Raw genomic sequence first — 16,889 nt, 5'->3', positions numbered from 1 at the left:
TAAAACAAAATATGAAATGATATGAACTGAATGAGAAAGGTACACTGTGGAGAAAAATAAAGGAAACAGTACATCATCTTGTAACTCCAGACTTTACTACTACAGTGCCCAGAAAGGCTGGTATATGCCTGTGTGCCATCAAGAGCATTTCATGGAACTTCAGAGAGGCAGAGCAAAGCTCTGTAAATCTGCCTTCCAGATAGAGGCACTACATATCCAGATTCTTTTTCTTGTTAAATTTTCAACCAGTAAATAGCACAGGGGTATATAACTAAGGATGGTAAGCTAAGTGTCCTTCTTGCACTACAAATCTATGGACTCTTTACACTGCTATCCCAGTTCTTTATTTTTGTATGTCAGTAATGTCTAATAGTACCAATTAAAGGTCAGCATCACATGCACATGTAAATTGAAAAGCTAATCACTGCACGAAAGATTTAACAGTTGAAGCATAAAGCAAACTAAGAAATGGATACAAGAAACAGACTACAAGTTTGAACAGAACTATCAAAAAATAATACGGGATATAATAGCAGAAGTACAGCAGCTGAGACATGTTCACGTGTTTTGCAAGACAGGAGAACAGAATGGAAGCTTTGAGAATTTGCGTACAGAATTCTCTTCCAAGCAAGAGAGGCAGCTCTAGAGAAAGCACTGAAATGACAAATGACAAAGACTACCACAGCAACCAAAGGACAAGCAAGAGATGATGATGTGACATCCAATCAGATGACAGACAAATGGGAACAAGCCAAACGAGTATCTAATGTAATAACGTATGTCAGCAGGAGCTGCAAAAAGACAGGTAATATAATCAAAGCAACAAGCCAAAAGATTACCTTTGTATCCCCTTTCTAAATATGTTTGAAGAGAATGATATGAAATTAAAAAATGACTATGTTATTAGATGCTTAGCTTCAGAGATTAGAAGGAAAGGCTAGAACTTGCAGATTTTGGAAAAGCATCTGCTTTCTGTAGTCTCAGTTGACAGCATTCATCTGCAACTACAGAATTCTCTGAAAAAGCAAAGAAAGGTAACTAATTTCACATGTTCCAACTATCTTGATAATTGCTGATAGATAGCATTATTTTAATCATGTAGGGTTTTCCCAAGGAATTTTAAAATCTCCAAATTAGTTTTTTTTTAATTATTTCCGAGAAATTTCGTGATCTTATGTAGCTGACTGACTTAAACTTTGAATGTCATACCTCTTTAAAAAGCTTAGTAGGTACTGCAATAGCTTTTTCTTCCTCCAGATAGGATGCCCAACACCATGCTTGCCTTCCTTTAGAGGATATAGCTGTAAAGAAGCACACAACAGCAAAGGAATGCTGTAACTGTTACTTCTGAAGAAAAACAAAAAAAAACCCTAAACACCACTTCAAAGTTTATAATATACCTATCTCAAATCTACATTTTATTAAATGCATTCATGGAGTTTCTCAGTACTTATTTCTAGGAAATAAGTATTTCTATGCAAACCAGGAACCTTCGTGTTCCAGGTGCTGTTAAACCTACAGAGCTACTTATTTCTTAGAAATACTTATTTCTTATTAGAAATACTTATTACTTATTAGAAATATTTCTTATTAGAAATACTAATTACTTATTTCTTATTAGAAATACTTATTTCTTATTTCTTATTAGAAATATTTATTTCTTAGAAAGAAGTAGCTCTGTAGGTTTAACAGCACCTGGAACACGAAGGTTCCTGGTTTGCATAGAAAGATTTCCGGCAACAGAAATTTGATTAGTAGTAAGAAAAAGGTCTTTCAGGTGACAAGAACAACTTATGAAGTCTTGCCCCCTGCCCTTTTTCCCTTATTGCTCATAAGAAGCATGAAGATATGAAATTTGCCAATGTGCCAAAAGACCAGTTAAACTCACAAAGTAGCTCAATATTTTACTTTTTTTTTTTTTCCTGAGAATTTCTTTGCCAGGAAAGCATTTTTAAATGGATGGAACTTGTGACTTTTTTTTTTGTTTTTTTTTTGATCACAGTTGAAATACTTGATTCTTTAGCCCTATTCAGAATGCTTCTAACCTACTCCATCTTTATAGTTTGATGGTTTTGGGTGGAGAGGCAATGATTTAACAGTAATTCCTCCAAGCCATCAAAACAGTCACCAGTGCTTTCTTCCCCCCATCATGTTATTACCACATGACAACAATCTCCAGTTTCAGGTTTGCTTGTATAGTATGAATACTCACATACACTTGCATGGAAATTGTAATATTGGTTACAGTCTACCTTAATATTGGCTACAGTCACATCAGTGAGTAACAGCTTTTAGGCCTTGAAAATAAGGAACTAAGTACACTAGCAAAAGCCAGGAACTTCAAAACTAGATGGTTTGTGAGACTAGCCATGTATGTATTTACTTTCATACACCTCTGCCTTGCTCTACTGATCTTTACCTAAGATGCTGCCTCTGCACATGCAGCTTAGCATTTCTGACCATAAGCTTATGCTGCCAGGAGGATTCCTCACAGTCCACATTATGATTTTGGATCGATCCTGACCATGGACTACTCAAAAGAGAAATAAGACCCTTAAGTAACAGTCTGGCTAAGTACTTTTATAATTAAAACATGAACCATAACAATAACAGTGTCAAACTCTCCCGAAGAAAGCTGATAATGTAACCAAAAGATAACAAAATTCAAAATGACAGTGATCGCTCAACACTATTAAAGCACATTCATCTTATTTTATGTGTGATTTACCCAGTTTTTATCTACACCATTTAAAAGATGTGTTGCTCAGCACAACACAGTTATGTGCTTGGTTCTGAATATAAATTGGTCTTTTACTCCAAATCTCTTGTGCTGAACTGACATTTTCCCAAATAAAAACAAACAGAAGAAATCTGTACAGATCATTGTCAGTGGACAGCAGTGATTTCCATAGAGCATCAGCTTTGTGCTTGCATCTCACAAGCTTCTTATCACACCTCAGCTCTAGAAACAACTGTAGAAATAATATTCTTATTTCAGGAGTAATTCTATCTCAGGGGGAGATCTTCCATAACTTTTATGTGCATCTTCAATCAGTATTTCATCTGCCTAGTGTGCAGAAGAGTTGTTTGGAGCTCTGCGATGATTAGTGGCCCAGCAACTTCTGGTAATGGCTCCCAGTCTACCATAAGAAACACTTTGTAGGGCAAGATGTAGGTTTGTGCTTGGTGTACCACTGAGGTATAATAGCTACTATTCTCTCATTCTTCCTAAAAGTATCTATCAGCTTGAAAAAACTGCACTCATTTAAAATATGTTTTATTATGCTGCCTGATGCAGTGTATGTCCCTTTGGACTGATTACAGCAATTATTCCTAAACAGTTCCACTAATGTGTCTCCTTCCAGCACATACGGTAGATACAAAATTGATCCCCAAGGAAACAAAAGTAAACTTTCACTTCTACTTTAATACATGTCTTTCAACATCTGGGAATTCAATGGGCCTGATTCCCTTTAATATTGACACTCTTTAGAAGGATGAAAAAAAAAAAACTAAAATGTGTATCAATTACACTTACACTCACTATATCCTCCTCCACGCTGCCAGAGGTATATAAACTGGTTCTTTGTAAAAGGTAATCAACCTCCAAGTGATGGGCTTTTTCCCTAGAATTCTCTCGGCTCTTGCAATTTTTCAGTCCTTAAAACTTAATTGCTATAAGTAACACTAATGCTCTCTTTTTACAGAACTGAACTGGAAAAAAAAATGTATTCAATAGGGAATACAAATTCAGTCAAACAACTCTGGCAATTCACAATAAGAGATGGATACTACCTAAAGAATTGATAGCTGAGATTTTTATTTTGTAATCTAACTTACTTTGCTTCAAAACTGTTATTTCCCCTTTTCTTTTTCTCCTGGCTCTCTGTGAGACTCTCAAGATCCTTCCTTCAGGTTTGTCTTCCTAAATTAAAAAAAGAATATAGTAACATCATTAGTTCAGAAGTCTAGTACAGTAAAAGTGAAGACACCCAAGGTCTATGACTTCATTTAAATGGCTACTGACATAGCTCTCTGCTATTTCGAACCAACCTGCAGGTGCCTAATAAAAACAAAGCAAGCCATCAGTGACAAATCACAGCAAACACAATGAAAATGACAGAGGACTCTCAACTCCCAGCACTCAGACAGCCAGCCTTGTCTAGACCAGGGACAGATCACAAAGCCTGCAGCAGGCCTTACTGCACCAGAGATAAATAGCAGTATCTTTGGTATGTTCATGCTGCCAAAATAATTTAAAAGAAAACCCCTTACAGCTTTAGTCTGTTCTTTTCAAATGTACAATTGCTTTACTAACTATAAAATGGCACTGATCCTTTTTATTTATTTCACTGCTTGTGTATTAACAGTTTTGTTAACTGCTGAATAGATGAAGACAGTAAGTACCCATTTAGGAAGGCAGACACATGGAGGCAACAGAAGTATCCCCTGACTTTTGCCTAAGATACTGCTGTACAGACCGCTACAAATTCCCTTCCAACAACCCTACTGTCTTCAGCCTTTTGACAATTTGGCACTTCTAGAGCTCTCCTCTTCTCCCTCAAAACTGTGCTCCTCCCAGCAGTATCAGAGCTACTGGGAGGAAAACAAATATTGCAGGAAAACAAACATTATGGGAGATACTGTGATAAGTTAATTCTAAAATGAAGAATAAATCCAAAAGGAAAAAACCAAAAGGTACCCCAGAAGACATTATACTAACATAAACCAGAATAAAATCTTTACCCACAATTTTCTAAGGCAAATTTCACTGAGAAAACCAAAATTATTCTCTTCTTAACTGCAATGTAGCTTTCTTTGTAAATAAATTATTGGTCTGTAGTCATTTATTTATATGCAGAGTGACAAAGTGACAGGTGTTGGCAAATATGTACTCCTATTTTTCTATGCTGAACATATAACAAGTCTTAGGTTAGTATCATTTTTCCTTTAAATTCTTTTTGTTGTTTTCTTAAGAAAGGAAGGAAAAGAGTTCAAAACCAGCTCTTATCAGTTCATTGTCAATAATTACAATTTACAGATGAGGCATAACTAAATTGGTAAGTGAATCAACTAGTTATTGTGGTGCTGACAGAGTGATGCCCTCACTTCTCTTTGTAGACTGATGACATTACTGACACTGCAATATAAGGCAAAACTCCCATTGAAATACTTGCAGGAATGGGTTTATGACGCATACTAACAGTTTCATCAGGATTCTCTTTCTTCTCCCCATTATCCCTGGACTCTTCTCTGAGAGGTAACTTTGCTTTTCTTTTCCGAATGCCTTTGGAATCATCTTCCCCATTGCATTCCACACTGCGCTTTTCCTCCTTTGGTTCTCTATTACAAGAGTAACACAGTGACACAAAGCCAATATTATTTCACTTCTCATATTCATAAAAAAAGTAAACGGCGAGTAAATGTGAAGGTCAAGTTGGTCCCAGAGTATTATACCAAATATATTTTTAGAAATGCTACCAGAAATTACATCTGTCAGATGAACTAATCTGAAAGACACATAATAGCAACTGGAAAAAGAAAGCTGTCAGGTTACACCGAACAAGTTCTGCATGTTTTAAACAGTGTGTCTTTTCCCATGTACCATAAAGTCTCAAGGAGAAGCAAACTGTGAAATGCTCAGGACTGCAGGGCAGCTTACAGACAGAAAAGCAAAGGTAATTGTTAAGACTGACAAATCCAATTGGAGAAATTTGGTATATGATGTACAAATTGCTAAACATGCAATCAGAACAGAAAACTTTGAAGCAATCAGTTTATTTTGAACACTTCAAAGCAATTTAGCAATTAGCTAAAAATGAAGGAAAATGTACAAAACAAATCATAGATGTTAAAAACTGCCATAATGCAGTAATATATAATACAAAACGGACACACTAAGACAAGCCTTCTTTTATGACGAGATTAACAAGCTAAAAGGAATTGAGAAACTACAGTATGTCCATGTTTTCACTCACTGTCATCTATAACATAGCTCTTGCACTTAATTATAATTAAGTTACCACACCAACCATCTCATTACTGATTATCTTAATTCTCATGATTATGAAACAGGGTAGGAGTCTGACACTGATTCATGCATCCCATAGACTGTTTTACCGCTTGCATCTGACAGTAGAACACAGCACACTGAGCAAAAAACACTGCCTTCAACATCACTGTTTGACAAAACCAAATACTGTTAAAGCATTTACATAAAAAACAGTGGAAGAACATTAGAAACCAAAGGAAATTCACCAAAATGTGTCTGCTTAATATCTCCCTTTGATTTCATGCTGTATTTATGTCAAATTCTTTGTTTCTATGCATTATAAAAGCACCTACTTGTTTTTTACTTGCTGGGCACATTTCTGGCTGCAAAACTTTCCTTCGGAAACAAATTCTTCTATGGTACCATAGTGGTAACAGTTTTCACAGAAAACAAGTCCATCCATTTTTGCAGTTTCCTTCAACCTTGTGGGGAACCCTGTCTTTTCTGAAAAGGCTGTACAACGAAAAAAAAATAACTTCACTTAGGTAGAGGTGACACACTTCCAACCATTCTCAGCAGGCCTTGCCAAGCAAACAGGAAAACAGAAGTCACACCACTCCTAACGAATTAAGAACTGAGATTTAGTGTCTGTATGAGATCCATATTCCTGACAAGCAAACTGGGTTTTCATATTGCAACACAAGAGAGAGGAATCCACCAATTTCATGCTTCTGCAATCAGTGAAACATTGACACTGCTTGATGTGACTGCTTGTGGAAGGAGTGAATTTTGTGACAGGTACTGCAGTGACTGTCCAGCCATCACTGCATGGAACCCATCATCTCACCCCCTGCTGACACACCTCATTTTTGACCTGTATAAAAGGTCATTTGGGAAGAAGATTTGGAGGGGAATTATCTTTCAATATGTGAACTTATTTCTGGAAGTAAATCACTGACTAAATCTACAGTCCCTCAGAGCAGTAGCTATTGCTCAACCTGCCTGACACCCACAAGAATTAAAAAAATCACTGATTTGTAACAATATTTTTTTCAAATACAAAGTTACTCATCCTAAACTACAATTTCTCCACAAGAGGTGTGTAGACTGAGAATGCAGTTTCTTTCACTCAAAGGCAAGTACGAAGCGCTGTAAAATTCTCCAGCTTCCCTATCAGGTCATTGACTTTGCATTCTCCCAAAAGGCAAATTTCAAGTCATAAGTCTTTATTTTGCTTGAGCATCTCAAATGAACTCATCTGTGTAGACTATCTCCACTAGAAGAATGTATCATTTATTGCTTTATTTTCACGCCAGCATCATTAGCGGTTCAAAACAACTATTTCCTCACAATGGAAAATTTCAGCAATATTTTTACTTTTGGAGAGCATTAAATTCATCAAGAACAGTGTAAGGCAGGAGCAGGATGCTTACTTGGCGTATTTATGTGTCCATAAACATACTTTAATTCAGTATTAGCATTATTTGTTTGGGTTTTTTTAGGATTCCCAGACCAGAAGTGATAATAGTTGTGCACTTTACTGCAGTTAACTGTGACCTCTCAATCTAAGGAGAGAACCTGTTTTGTCCTATGTTATCACACTGTTGCTACTCTCATCACAGATTTGAATCTTGAATAACTGTCACTGCCTTGGAGACAGACCTACAGAACAGAGTAGCTGTGGTCTGAAGCTGAAGACCTCACAGCTGAGGTCCAAACTACTTTCTCACTGGTGTAAATGTTTTGCCTATTCACAAAAGACAAGACTTAATGGTGGGAAAGTAGCAAAGGAAAACTATCACTGACTTTGCTTATCATGTTTATACTGATAATTATTAAATCAAAATTTTAAAGTCTGCTTTTCAAAGACCTTACAGAATGTGTATTTTAAAAGCAAACTGGTAAAATACAGTACCAACAAGGAAATAAACTAGGTAGTTGTAAGTAATCACAAAACCAGTTGTGATATTCTCTTTCTTACTACTTTTTCATTGCTGGAATCAGAGTATCAAGATTTTCAGAAGTTATGACCATGTAAAATCAGCTATCTTTGAATAAAAGAGGTGTTTCCTTAAATCAGAATTTTAAATCCAGGAAATACCTTATTTGGCAGACAGATACTACAACTATTAAAATTTTATTATTCAAGCTAAACATAAATGGTTACTACACACTAATTTTAATACTGTAAAAAAGCATAGTCAGCAGGAGCAAGGCAAGAGTGCAAACATACATTGACATCAGTGGTAGCAGCTGAGCAGCAGCCAGCATCATGTGAAGGAAGTTTACAGTGCACAGTATTTCAGTCACAAATAAACTGTAGGCAGTTAGTAAAGTCTGTGGGCAGACTGGTGAACTGGTTCAACAAAAATAACTTCTGAAAAATTCTCAGTAATTTAAAAGTAAGAAATTGATTATTTTGCAAATCTGAGAGAGGGGAAAAAACAATTCTAAACTTAGAAAAAGTTACTGTTAGAAAAAAATGTGACAGCAATTGAACTTCAGATGTTTAACAGTGGAATTACTTCCTTTAAACTTAAAATATACTTCTTTTCATACTTATTACCACCCCAAGAAACAAGCAAAATCAGAGATACCCTTTGCATTAGAGCAAATAAGGTTAGGCTTGTCCATTTGTTTGTTGGGTTTTTTTTTGCAGGGCAACCTTTCAAGAAAAACTGATATATTAAAATATAGTCTGGCACAGAAAATGCGTATCACCTCTTAACTGACCTTCTTGAGCAGTTGGAACCATCCAGGTAGTGGTAGCAGTTGCTTTTTTAACACTTTCCATCTCAGTTTCATCTGTAATCACTTCCAGGGCCCCAAATTCATTCACTCTAAACTGTAAGAAAAAACAAATGCCATAGAAAATAGTAAAAATTTACTAATACACTCTTTTGGCATCTTCTTCTATTCACCCAGATAATTTTTACAGTGTCCTCACCATATTACCTAATTTCTATGTGTATCTGCTTATCCCCAAGGAATTGGAAACAAGCCTTTCTTGTTTCTATCAAGCAAAATGCAAAATCATTTTGTTATCTAAAAATATTAATCTGCAATAGATAATGCTATAAATTGCCCCCACATGCATACACAATAATCCAAAAATCAGTAACAGAATTTCATGGGAAAATCTCCTAACTGTATGCTTTTCATTGCCAGCAAAACAACACACTCCACTCACTGAGTACTTTTGTCGAGGAAAAGGGAACTGAATGTCAAATACAAATGCTTCACAGAGTACAGAAATTTCAGCATCGTCTGAAAAGACAGTACTTCTCTGCTGTAAAGTGCGCATAAATAAACATCTCAAGGCAGTTTATGAGCTGTTTAATTACATGCTGAACGTGGTGTTACTGTCAGCCAGAAGCAAGGCTCAACAATACCCCACATGCTGTGCTGCTTACACAGGAGCACCAGGAGTTATAGCCATTCTGCTGCCAGCAGAAAACCATATTCCAAATGCTGTAATGATTACAGCACTACCAGATGAAAATAAACATCAGCTTTCCAGTCACTATGTTGTTTACAGGCCCAGCTGGTTACACATGTTGAACTCAAGGCAGCATTCTGCCCAATGGCCTGCTCTAAACATTGAAGGGGTTTGCCACAGAGGACCGGTCTCTAGAAGTGTGATGCTATCACCGATGGAGATCAACAAGAATAATTACGCCTGAGAGTCTTCTCAAAGCTCCACAGCACCCATCTGTAAGAATATTCTTTAGGGGCAATAGTATGAAGCCCATTTCTATTTCTCTGGTCAGGCAACTTTACCTGGGGAAAATGAAAAGGGGAACAATTGCCTGGCATTATGCTGACCTTCTCTGTGCCTCTAGAGGCTGCAGGTTGAATTGGACCCTGCTAATGTATAGTGCTGAAAATAAGGCATTCTGACTGAAAGCAAAACTAAGCCCCATGTGTATATACCACAACAGCGTGCTTTCATTAATACAGTCCTTCCAACTTCAGCATTTGCAAAGAACTGCTGGCTCCTAAGGAATGTGAACTGAGCTAAGGGGAGCGAGAGGAAGAAGAGGAGGACCTCACACAGTCATAAGACTTCTGCAGCCAAGATTTTTACTTCTGATGACAATGCTCAGAACAGGTATGCAAGTGTGGGTAAACTGTTGATACACCCATCTGGACTGAAAGTCCAGTTTAGCCTTGAACTGAAGGCAGCAACACCATATGTTCATACTCCAGTTTGTGGAGAGACAATCATGCTGTTCCACCCAAAGAACAGCAGTTACCATTCAGAAGAGGATCTTTTTGTGTCTTACAGTTGACTTTCGTACCCAGCATGGTTCCTACTTTGGTTATGCTCATATTTGCTATTTGTTTACGCTCATTTTTGTTATTGGTGCTTTGCTGCCTCTGGAATAAGTGGATGTCAGAAGCAAAACCTTCGTTGTTTCCAAAGGCTCTAACTCTGCAAGAGCTGGATAAGCAAATGGGCTGTGAGCACAGACTAAAACATGGCACTGCAGCCTACCAACTGACAGGACACAGGAAGATTACTAACTGGCTTCTGGAAACACTTGCCTGCACCTTCATACATAATCAGCCAGAACATGTGTGCACCAAAGGTATTTCTAAGCAGTCCAATTAATACCTATGATATTTCTGTATGATCTGATCGATGTTCAGCCCTGACACTAGACATATGTTCCTCCTTCACTGTGGTCCCCTGTGGTATGCAAGGATGTCACTCTGGCTACTGCAGTGACCTACCGGCCCTTCTCGCTTCAGATGACTGACTGACAGGCATCAAACCTGATGAAAGGCTCATGACTGCAGGGAAGCCTGCTCCCAGCTACCCTTTCACTGGAGCGTGTTCATGGCAGCAAGAGCCAAACCATTAAGGAAGCAGCTCTTTAACAGCTGGGCTACCACACCAAGATGGGTGCAGCAATGGAGAATAACCAGTCAGCACTGCCTTAGCAAGCAGGAGAACATAACCATGCGGCAGCATGCTGCCTCATCTGACCTCTGTATCTCCTGCTTTTGCCCACAGCCTCAGTGTCAGAGGCCTCCAGCTCCTGTTTGGACACAGACTCGAAGGAGATATGCCTGCTTTCCTTCATTGCTTCCCTAATTAAAGCTTTAGCATTACTGTGCATGCTGAGCTCTCCATAGCTGAACAGAAAAATGCCTCAGACCTGGGGAATGGGACTCTGGCTTTAGCTGGTGAGGAACAGCAATGAAAACCTTGTGACAGAGGTTAATTGCTTAAAACCAGGACAAATAGAGGTACAGAGCAGCATGCTGCATAAAGCTATCACATGGTAAGAGCTGCCAGAGCAATGTGCCAGCTAGTGTCTACTGTTGGAAATGTGACAAAAGGGAGCTACAGTAATGGTAGTTTATGTTTCTATGAAAAAAATTAGCACTTTTGTAAGCCTCTTCTATTTAGAAAGTAAGGAAAAAAAACCACAAAACGTTTCTTCTATTTTTGGTGACCCAAGCCAAAATATATTAACAGCAGTGCTCCCATATATTTCCTTAGGTGTCTTGACAGTCTGGAAGTTTGCAGCAGGTGATACAGAGGAAAGAAAACAGTGACATTGAGCTTACTTCTGAGGATGGATCCATAGCTTTCTGAGAAGTAAAAATTTGGGTTTAAATCACAGAACTCCTTAAGTAAAAGTGTAAATTTGCACTGGATAAAGGGATTTTCTTTAAACCTGTCTTCATTATGGCAAACAGTAAAATTTCCTTTGATGGAAACAAACTCAGGCCATTATCAAATACTTTTTAAATGATCTCACAAAAAAACCCTGATTTTTGTCACTTCAGTGTTTAAAAGACAGTAAATTATAAAGCTTATGGGGTATGAATTTAATCCACTTGACTTTTGTCAAATACTTGTTTGCAAATTTTAAGTAACCTCTTAAGAAGATAATTTTCTATGCCACCCAATTAAGTCAATGGTCTTTTAACACAAATATAAACTGAGCTGGCAGGATGAATCCAACTGTGAGTTAAGTATACAACACAAACTTACTTAGCTGCCTTGTTTAAAAGTTTCCACGAGGACCAAAAGGGAATTAAACAGTAGTTTCCACCTAAACATCATTAGAGAGTCTTTCCACTCAAGAGCTGAGATACATTTTCACATTCTGAGGAAATGATGCCCTGATATACCAGGATTTCAGCTTATATGACAGTTAATTTCATCCCCAAGAACATTTTAATATTCATAGAACAAATATAGAACACACTGAGGGAAATGAAGGCTTAAATAAATAATAATCAAACATTACACTTTCTGAACAATTTCTTTCTACCCACATGGTAAGTTCTTCTACAGGGATCAAAATTGCTATGAATACAACCTTAAAAAAACAATTAAAATCGTGTTAAAATTTACACAGGATAGGAACAAGTATCATAAGTCACTGAGATTAAGCCTTTGTTTACTGCAGGCAATAGTTCCACATAAAGTATTTCATAAATGTTTCAGTTGCAATGAAGGAACAGCCAGTTTTCTGTTACCAGTGCCTCTACTGAGTGTCCATTCCTGAATTTCTTTCTCAGAAAACCTTCTTCTAACTTTTTACATAGCTCTAGTACCCCAGCACTTACTATAGGTATATATTTGAAGCAAGGAATTATTACCCTGAAACTTAATTTTATTAGGCTGAGCACAAGCTCCTTCTGCTCTTCTTGAGGACTTCTGCTGTCCCTTTTCCTGTGTCTTTAGAACCTTTCCATTTCTAATGGAAATTCTTTGCCTCACCATGCAGACTGGAAGGCACTCCATAGTTTTATGTAGGGGGAATTATATGTTAAAAGGGCTTTCAGTTCTCTTTCTCCACATTTCCAAAAATACGCTGTGCATTTGTCACTAAGTGGGATAAAAATATATTTGCAAATAATGTGAAATGTCTATCATATTGCAGATTAATTCTTAGAAACTCAAACCTGTTGGGAAGAAATACATACAATCTAGTTTCAAATTGAGTCTCCGCTGCTGCATATCTCTGTTTGCTGTTACTTGTGCCCTTTTAACAGTATATAAGGCCTCATCAGTACCCACAGAGATCAAATCAGAATAAAGGCTGCTACTGTTTCATACAAGATGAAAATGCATTTTGGGAGTAAGGAAAAGGAATAAAAAAGAAGAACAATCAAAGTGCAAAGGACAAAAAGGAAGAGAAAAACCAACGCATCTTAATGCATTGCTTTAAAATAAATTAGATAAAACAGCCAACAGTACCATCTACTGGGCAAGTTAAGGACAAAGAGTGCATTGCAATGAAGACAATTGTTGCTGCATTCTGACAGTAACATTTAAGAACAAAACCCATCTTGACCCCCGCAACAGTGTGAGTGTGGACTAGCTCAGAAGGGCCCTGCAAAATTTGTATTACACAAAACAAAAGTAAATCGAGTAAACACTTTTATGTCCATGAAGTAACTACACTTAAAGAAGCAGAGTTATGTAACAGTCTGCCAAGAGGACCAATAACTGGGACTCCACAGTGATACAAGCCAAAGAACTACACTCAGATCTCTGGTTAGCAAGCAGTTACCATCACTCTTGATTTTAATCACCATACAGTGATTTCAGTAGGACTGCTCAGATAAATCAGAGCCTTTCAGGCACTTTACAGCTCCTCCTCTCTTTAAAGCAAAGGAATTGCCTATAGACATTGTATTGTCCAACCACATTCTGCTATAAGCCAAACTATTTTTTTTTACGTATTACTTAAGTTGAATAACTTAGTAAATGCCAGAACTTGTCCATTCAACCATTCTCGTCTTCTGTGTATGTGTGATAAAGTCTTCAAAGTCTTCATTTACATGATCACATACTATTTTTTTCCAGAGAACCCCTGCCTCAGGCAGGGGCTGGATAGCATTGAGAAAATGAAGCAGCTGTTGGGTATTTCTGTGTTCTTTCTTCAAGCAGTAAGGCTAGTCTTATTTACTCTACACAGTTTGAAAGTAGAATGACGATTTATTTTCTTTAAAAAAAAAACAAAACAAAACACTGAAATAACAAAGAGCATGTTTCTAAAAAAAGATTTAGGAACTCTAGCAATTACTGTTACAATGCAGTGCAAAGTAATTCCTGGAACAGAATTTGTTCTCAGCCACTTACAAAATAAAAGTATCTCTTCCTAGCTCTTCACCCTTCTCAGTACCCTGCTCCCAGCTTATTTCAAAGCACGCAGCAAGCATGTGACCACTCATGCCTGCCTGGTCACAAAATTTTGACTTTTTCAGGTATAAAGAAGGTTAGGGGGATGTGTCCCTGCACCTGACTATTCCTCTTCGCTAATGATGAGATGGTATCCTGCAACACACTCCTGCTCTGTAAGTATGGCTAAAAACAAACAACTTTAAGTAGGATCCCCGGCTATTTAGAGCTCCTTAAATCATAACTGGCAGAGATTAAAATCCACATCATGACCAAGGGGCAGGGCCAAACCTCCTCTCACTGGGCTGATGCTGAAAGAAACAATCTTGGATTAGTTTTAAGATGCTTCAGTTACACTGCAATAGGCTAATCCTGAAGTAACTGAGTAGAGAGAACAATTTGCATCCAAAAGAAAAGATTTCTTCCTATCCGGGCAGGCATAAGCAGGAAAGGATTATAATCATATTACAACCTTAAAAACAAACAAACAAACAAACATTGTCTCATCACTTTTGAACTTAAAGCATAGGTACCATCAGGAAATATACACCGTTAGCAAGACACTGATGTTTCCCTAGCAAATCGCTGATAGCTCAGTTGTCTTTGCAGTAATACTTGTCTACTTACCAGGCTCCTTCAATCTCCGCCCTCCACCCCGAATGCTCAAGAATTATTTTAGTACTAGAGGGCTTCTCAATGATTTCTCTCCATTGCAAACTCAGTCTGCCTTATTATCTCCACTTGAGTGAGAAATTGCAGCGAAACAGACTTTCTTAAGGTGACATATATATCAGCGACAGAGCCAGAAGTCAAGGCCTGCCAAGATGACACTTACGGATCCAGAAATTGACCTACAAAGCAACCCTCTCTGAGTTAATTTGGGCAGAATATTTCTAAATACCAAATACTAATACCTCATGGGGAACCCAAGCAAGTTACAAATAAAAAATGAATGGCTACCTGCCAAAGTTTTGGTTTCAGAAAGTTGTTCAGCCCACACAGGAAAGCTGTGATAGAAGCAAGTGCAGCACTAAGCTTTCCTGTATGGGATTTACCTGCATTAATCATAAAATTATTCCTTTTCCTTTCTGAAATCCTCTGCCTAGTTATTTACACATCTAAAAGCATCCACAGCAAACGACACAGTACGTTTTGAAGTAAAATAGCAAGTGATCCCTTAACTGAAGACTCTACCATGACTACACATGAGGAAGCCCAACTAAAGATCCAAAGGTAAATCTAATTCTGGCATTTCTGGCTTTGAAGTTCTAGCAATTTTAATAGTGAAACTTCCTTTCTTTTATTTTTTAAAATAAGGCAAAATCATCTTATGACAGTACAAAGTTTTATCCAGAAACCTATGGCAATGAAATACCTTTGCACTAAAAAAGCACTATGCTTAGTTACTGCTTGAGAAACTACCGATATTTCTGACATATAATCCTGTGAGAAAAAAAGTGTTTTCAAGATGTTAATTATCTCAAGCAAGCTTGAATGCAATTTCAGAATGGGCAGGTGGAAGAATGTATCTTACGCCCTTGAGTCGTTGCACGTATGCATCCAGAAACACTCTGAATCACCATTACCTTCTTTACAATGCAGCTGGAAATACCAAACACCAGCGATCATTATTCCACCATTCATGGTCCACTATCATAGTTAGTTTCCTATGGTATCAGCTGCCCAGCCTTATTTATTTCTTTAATTTGTTCATCATCTTTTCTTTTTTTTTTTCTTTTTTTTTTCTTCCCCTTCAAGCACAATTTGCAATCTGGAAATAATGACCAAAATTCTGTCCATGCAGTATATAATAGCTCACTTTCCAAACACAAGTACTAGAAAACTCATTACGAAATATTTCATAAACTTCTGTCACAGCAGTAGGAAGTGACTGTAAATTATTACAGCTTTTCCAATTTAATGAGTACATTTAAATCTTGAAGTGATGGTGTTACTGTGTGCACTCAGCACAGAGTTTAAAAAAAAAAAAAAAGAAAGAGAAAAGAGAAGTGTATTTCACATTTACATTCACACCATGCAGAGTAACTGGTAAGCACTGATGTTTTTCAGATGAGCATACATTACTTAGCCTGCCACATGAAGGCATTCTGTAATTTGTAAACTATTTTAAACTCTACTGGAATTCAAGTTTTCTGTTTATTTAAACATCTTCAAAGAACTAATATACAATCCCAAAATTTTTGTTCTCAGTCTTTGGTGCATCATCCTGTACAATTTTTAATTCTTCCTATCCCTCCTGTAATTAGAAATTCTAGTGTTTTCCACAACCTGTCACACAGCATGCTCAAAGCAGCATTCAAAAAGTATTAACTATTTTATGACTATTTGTGCTAAAGAGTTTCAACAAAATCTGTGCGAGAATGTATTTCTACAGCCTTCCCCAACAACAGATGACAAAAATCTAACCATTAACACTGCCTAAATTAACAGGAAAAGAACATTTCCAGCATTTTATCAATGTGGAAACAGATGTAGGCACAAGAGAATATAGAATGGCTGAGAATGGAGGTTTGGTATCTGACTTGATTCCCTTGCTTTGATGAGACTGGGAAGCGAGTGCCCCCTGGTGCAGAAACGTCTGGTAGGCATGAAACCGCCTATTGGACTTTGTAACAAAAAGTAACTCATTTTCTTGTTTCTGATTTAGTTGTTCTTCTGTATCATAAGAAAAGCTAAATTTAAGCAATAAGAAAACACTGAGAAAAGTTATTTATGTTTCAAACA

At 37.3% G+C, this 16,889-nt stretch overlaps 1 protein-coding gene across 8 annotated transcripts in view; it reads right to left on the bottom strand.

Moving 5' to 3' along the window:
* Nucleotides 1-16,889, bottom strand: part of L3MBTL3 (L3MBTL histone methyl-lysine binding protein 3) — an 80,628-nt gene that overhangs the window by 49,588 nt on the left and 14,151 nt on the right. For all 8 annotated transcript variants that reach the window (XM_062639713.1, XM_062639708.1, XM_062639712.1 and 5 more), the window contains exons 3-7: nucleotides 8,726-8,837; nucleotides 6,346-6,505; nucleotides 5,205-5,343; nucleotides 3,841-3,925; nucleotides 1,210-1,301 (exon numbers count right to left, since the gene is read on the bottom strand). In XM_062639713.1, the coding sequence (XP_062495697.1) occupies nucleotides 1,210-1,301; nucleotides 3,841-3,925; nucleotides 5,205-5,343; nucleotides 6,346-6,505; nucleotides 8,726-8,837 (588 nt within the window). The remainder of the gene's footprint in view (nucleotides 1-1,209; nucleotides 1,302-3,840; nucleotides 3,926-5,204; nucleotides 5,344-6,345; nucleotides 6,506-8,725; nucleotides 8,838-16,889) is intronic.

The sequence above is a fragment of the Pezoporus occidentalis genome, unplaced genomic scaffold (assembly GCF_034315485.1).
Source record: "Pezoporus occidentalis ecotype Australia unplaced genomic scaffold, CSIRO_AGI_Poc_V1 ctg61, whole genome shotgun sequence".
Lineage (NCBI taxonomy): Eukaryota > Metazoa > Chordata > Aves > Psittaciformes > Psittacidae > Pezoporus > Pezoporus occidentalis.
The sequence above is the reverse complement of the archived record's forward strand: the minus strand, read 5'-3'. Positions and strand labels throughout refer to the sequence as shown.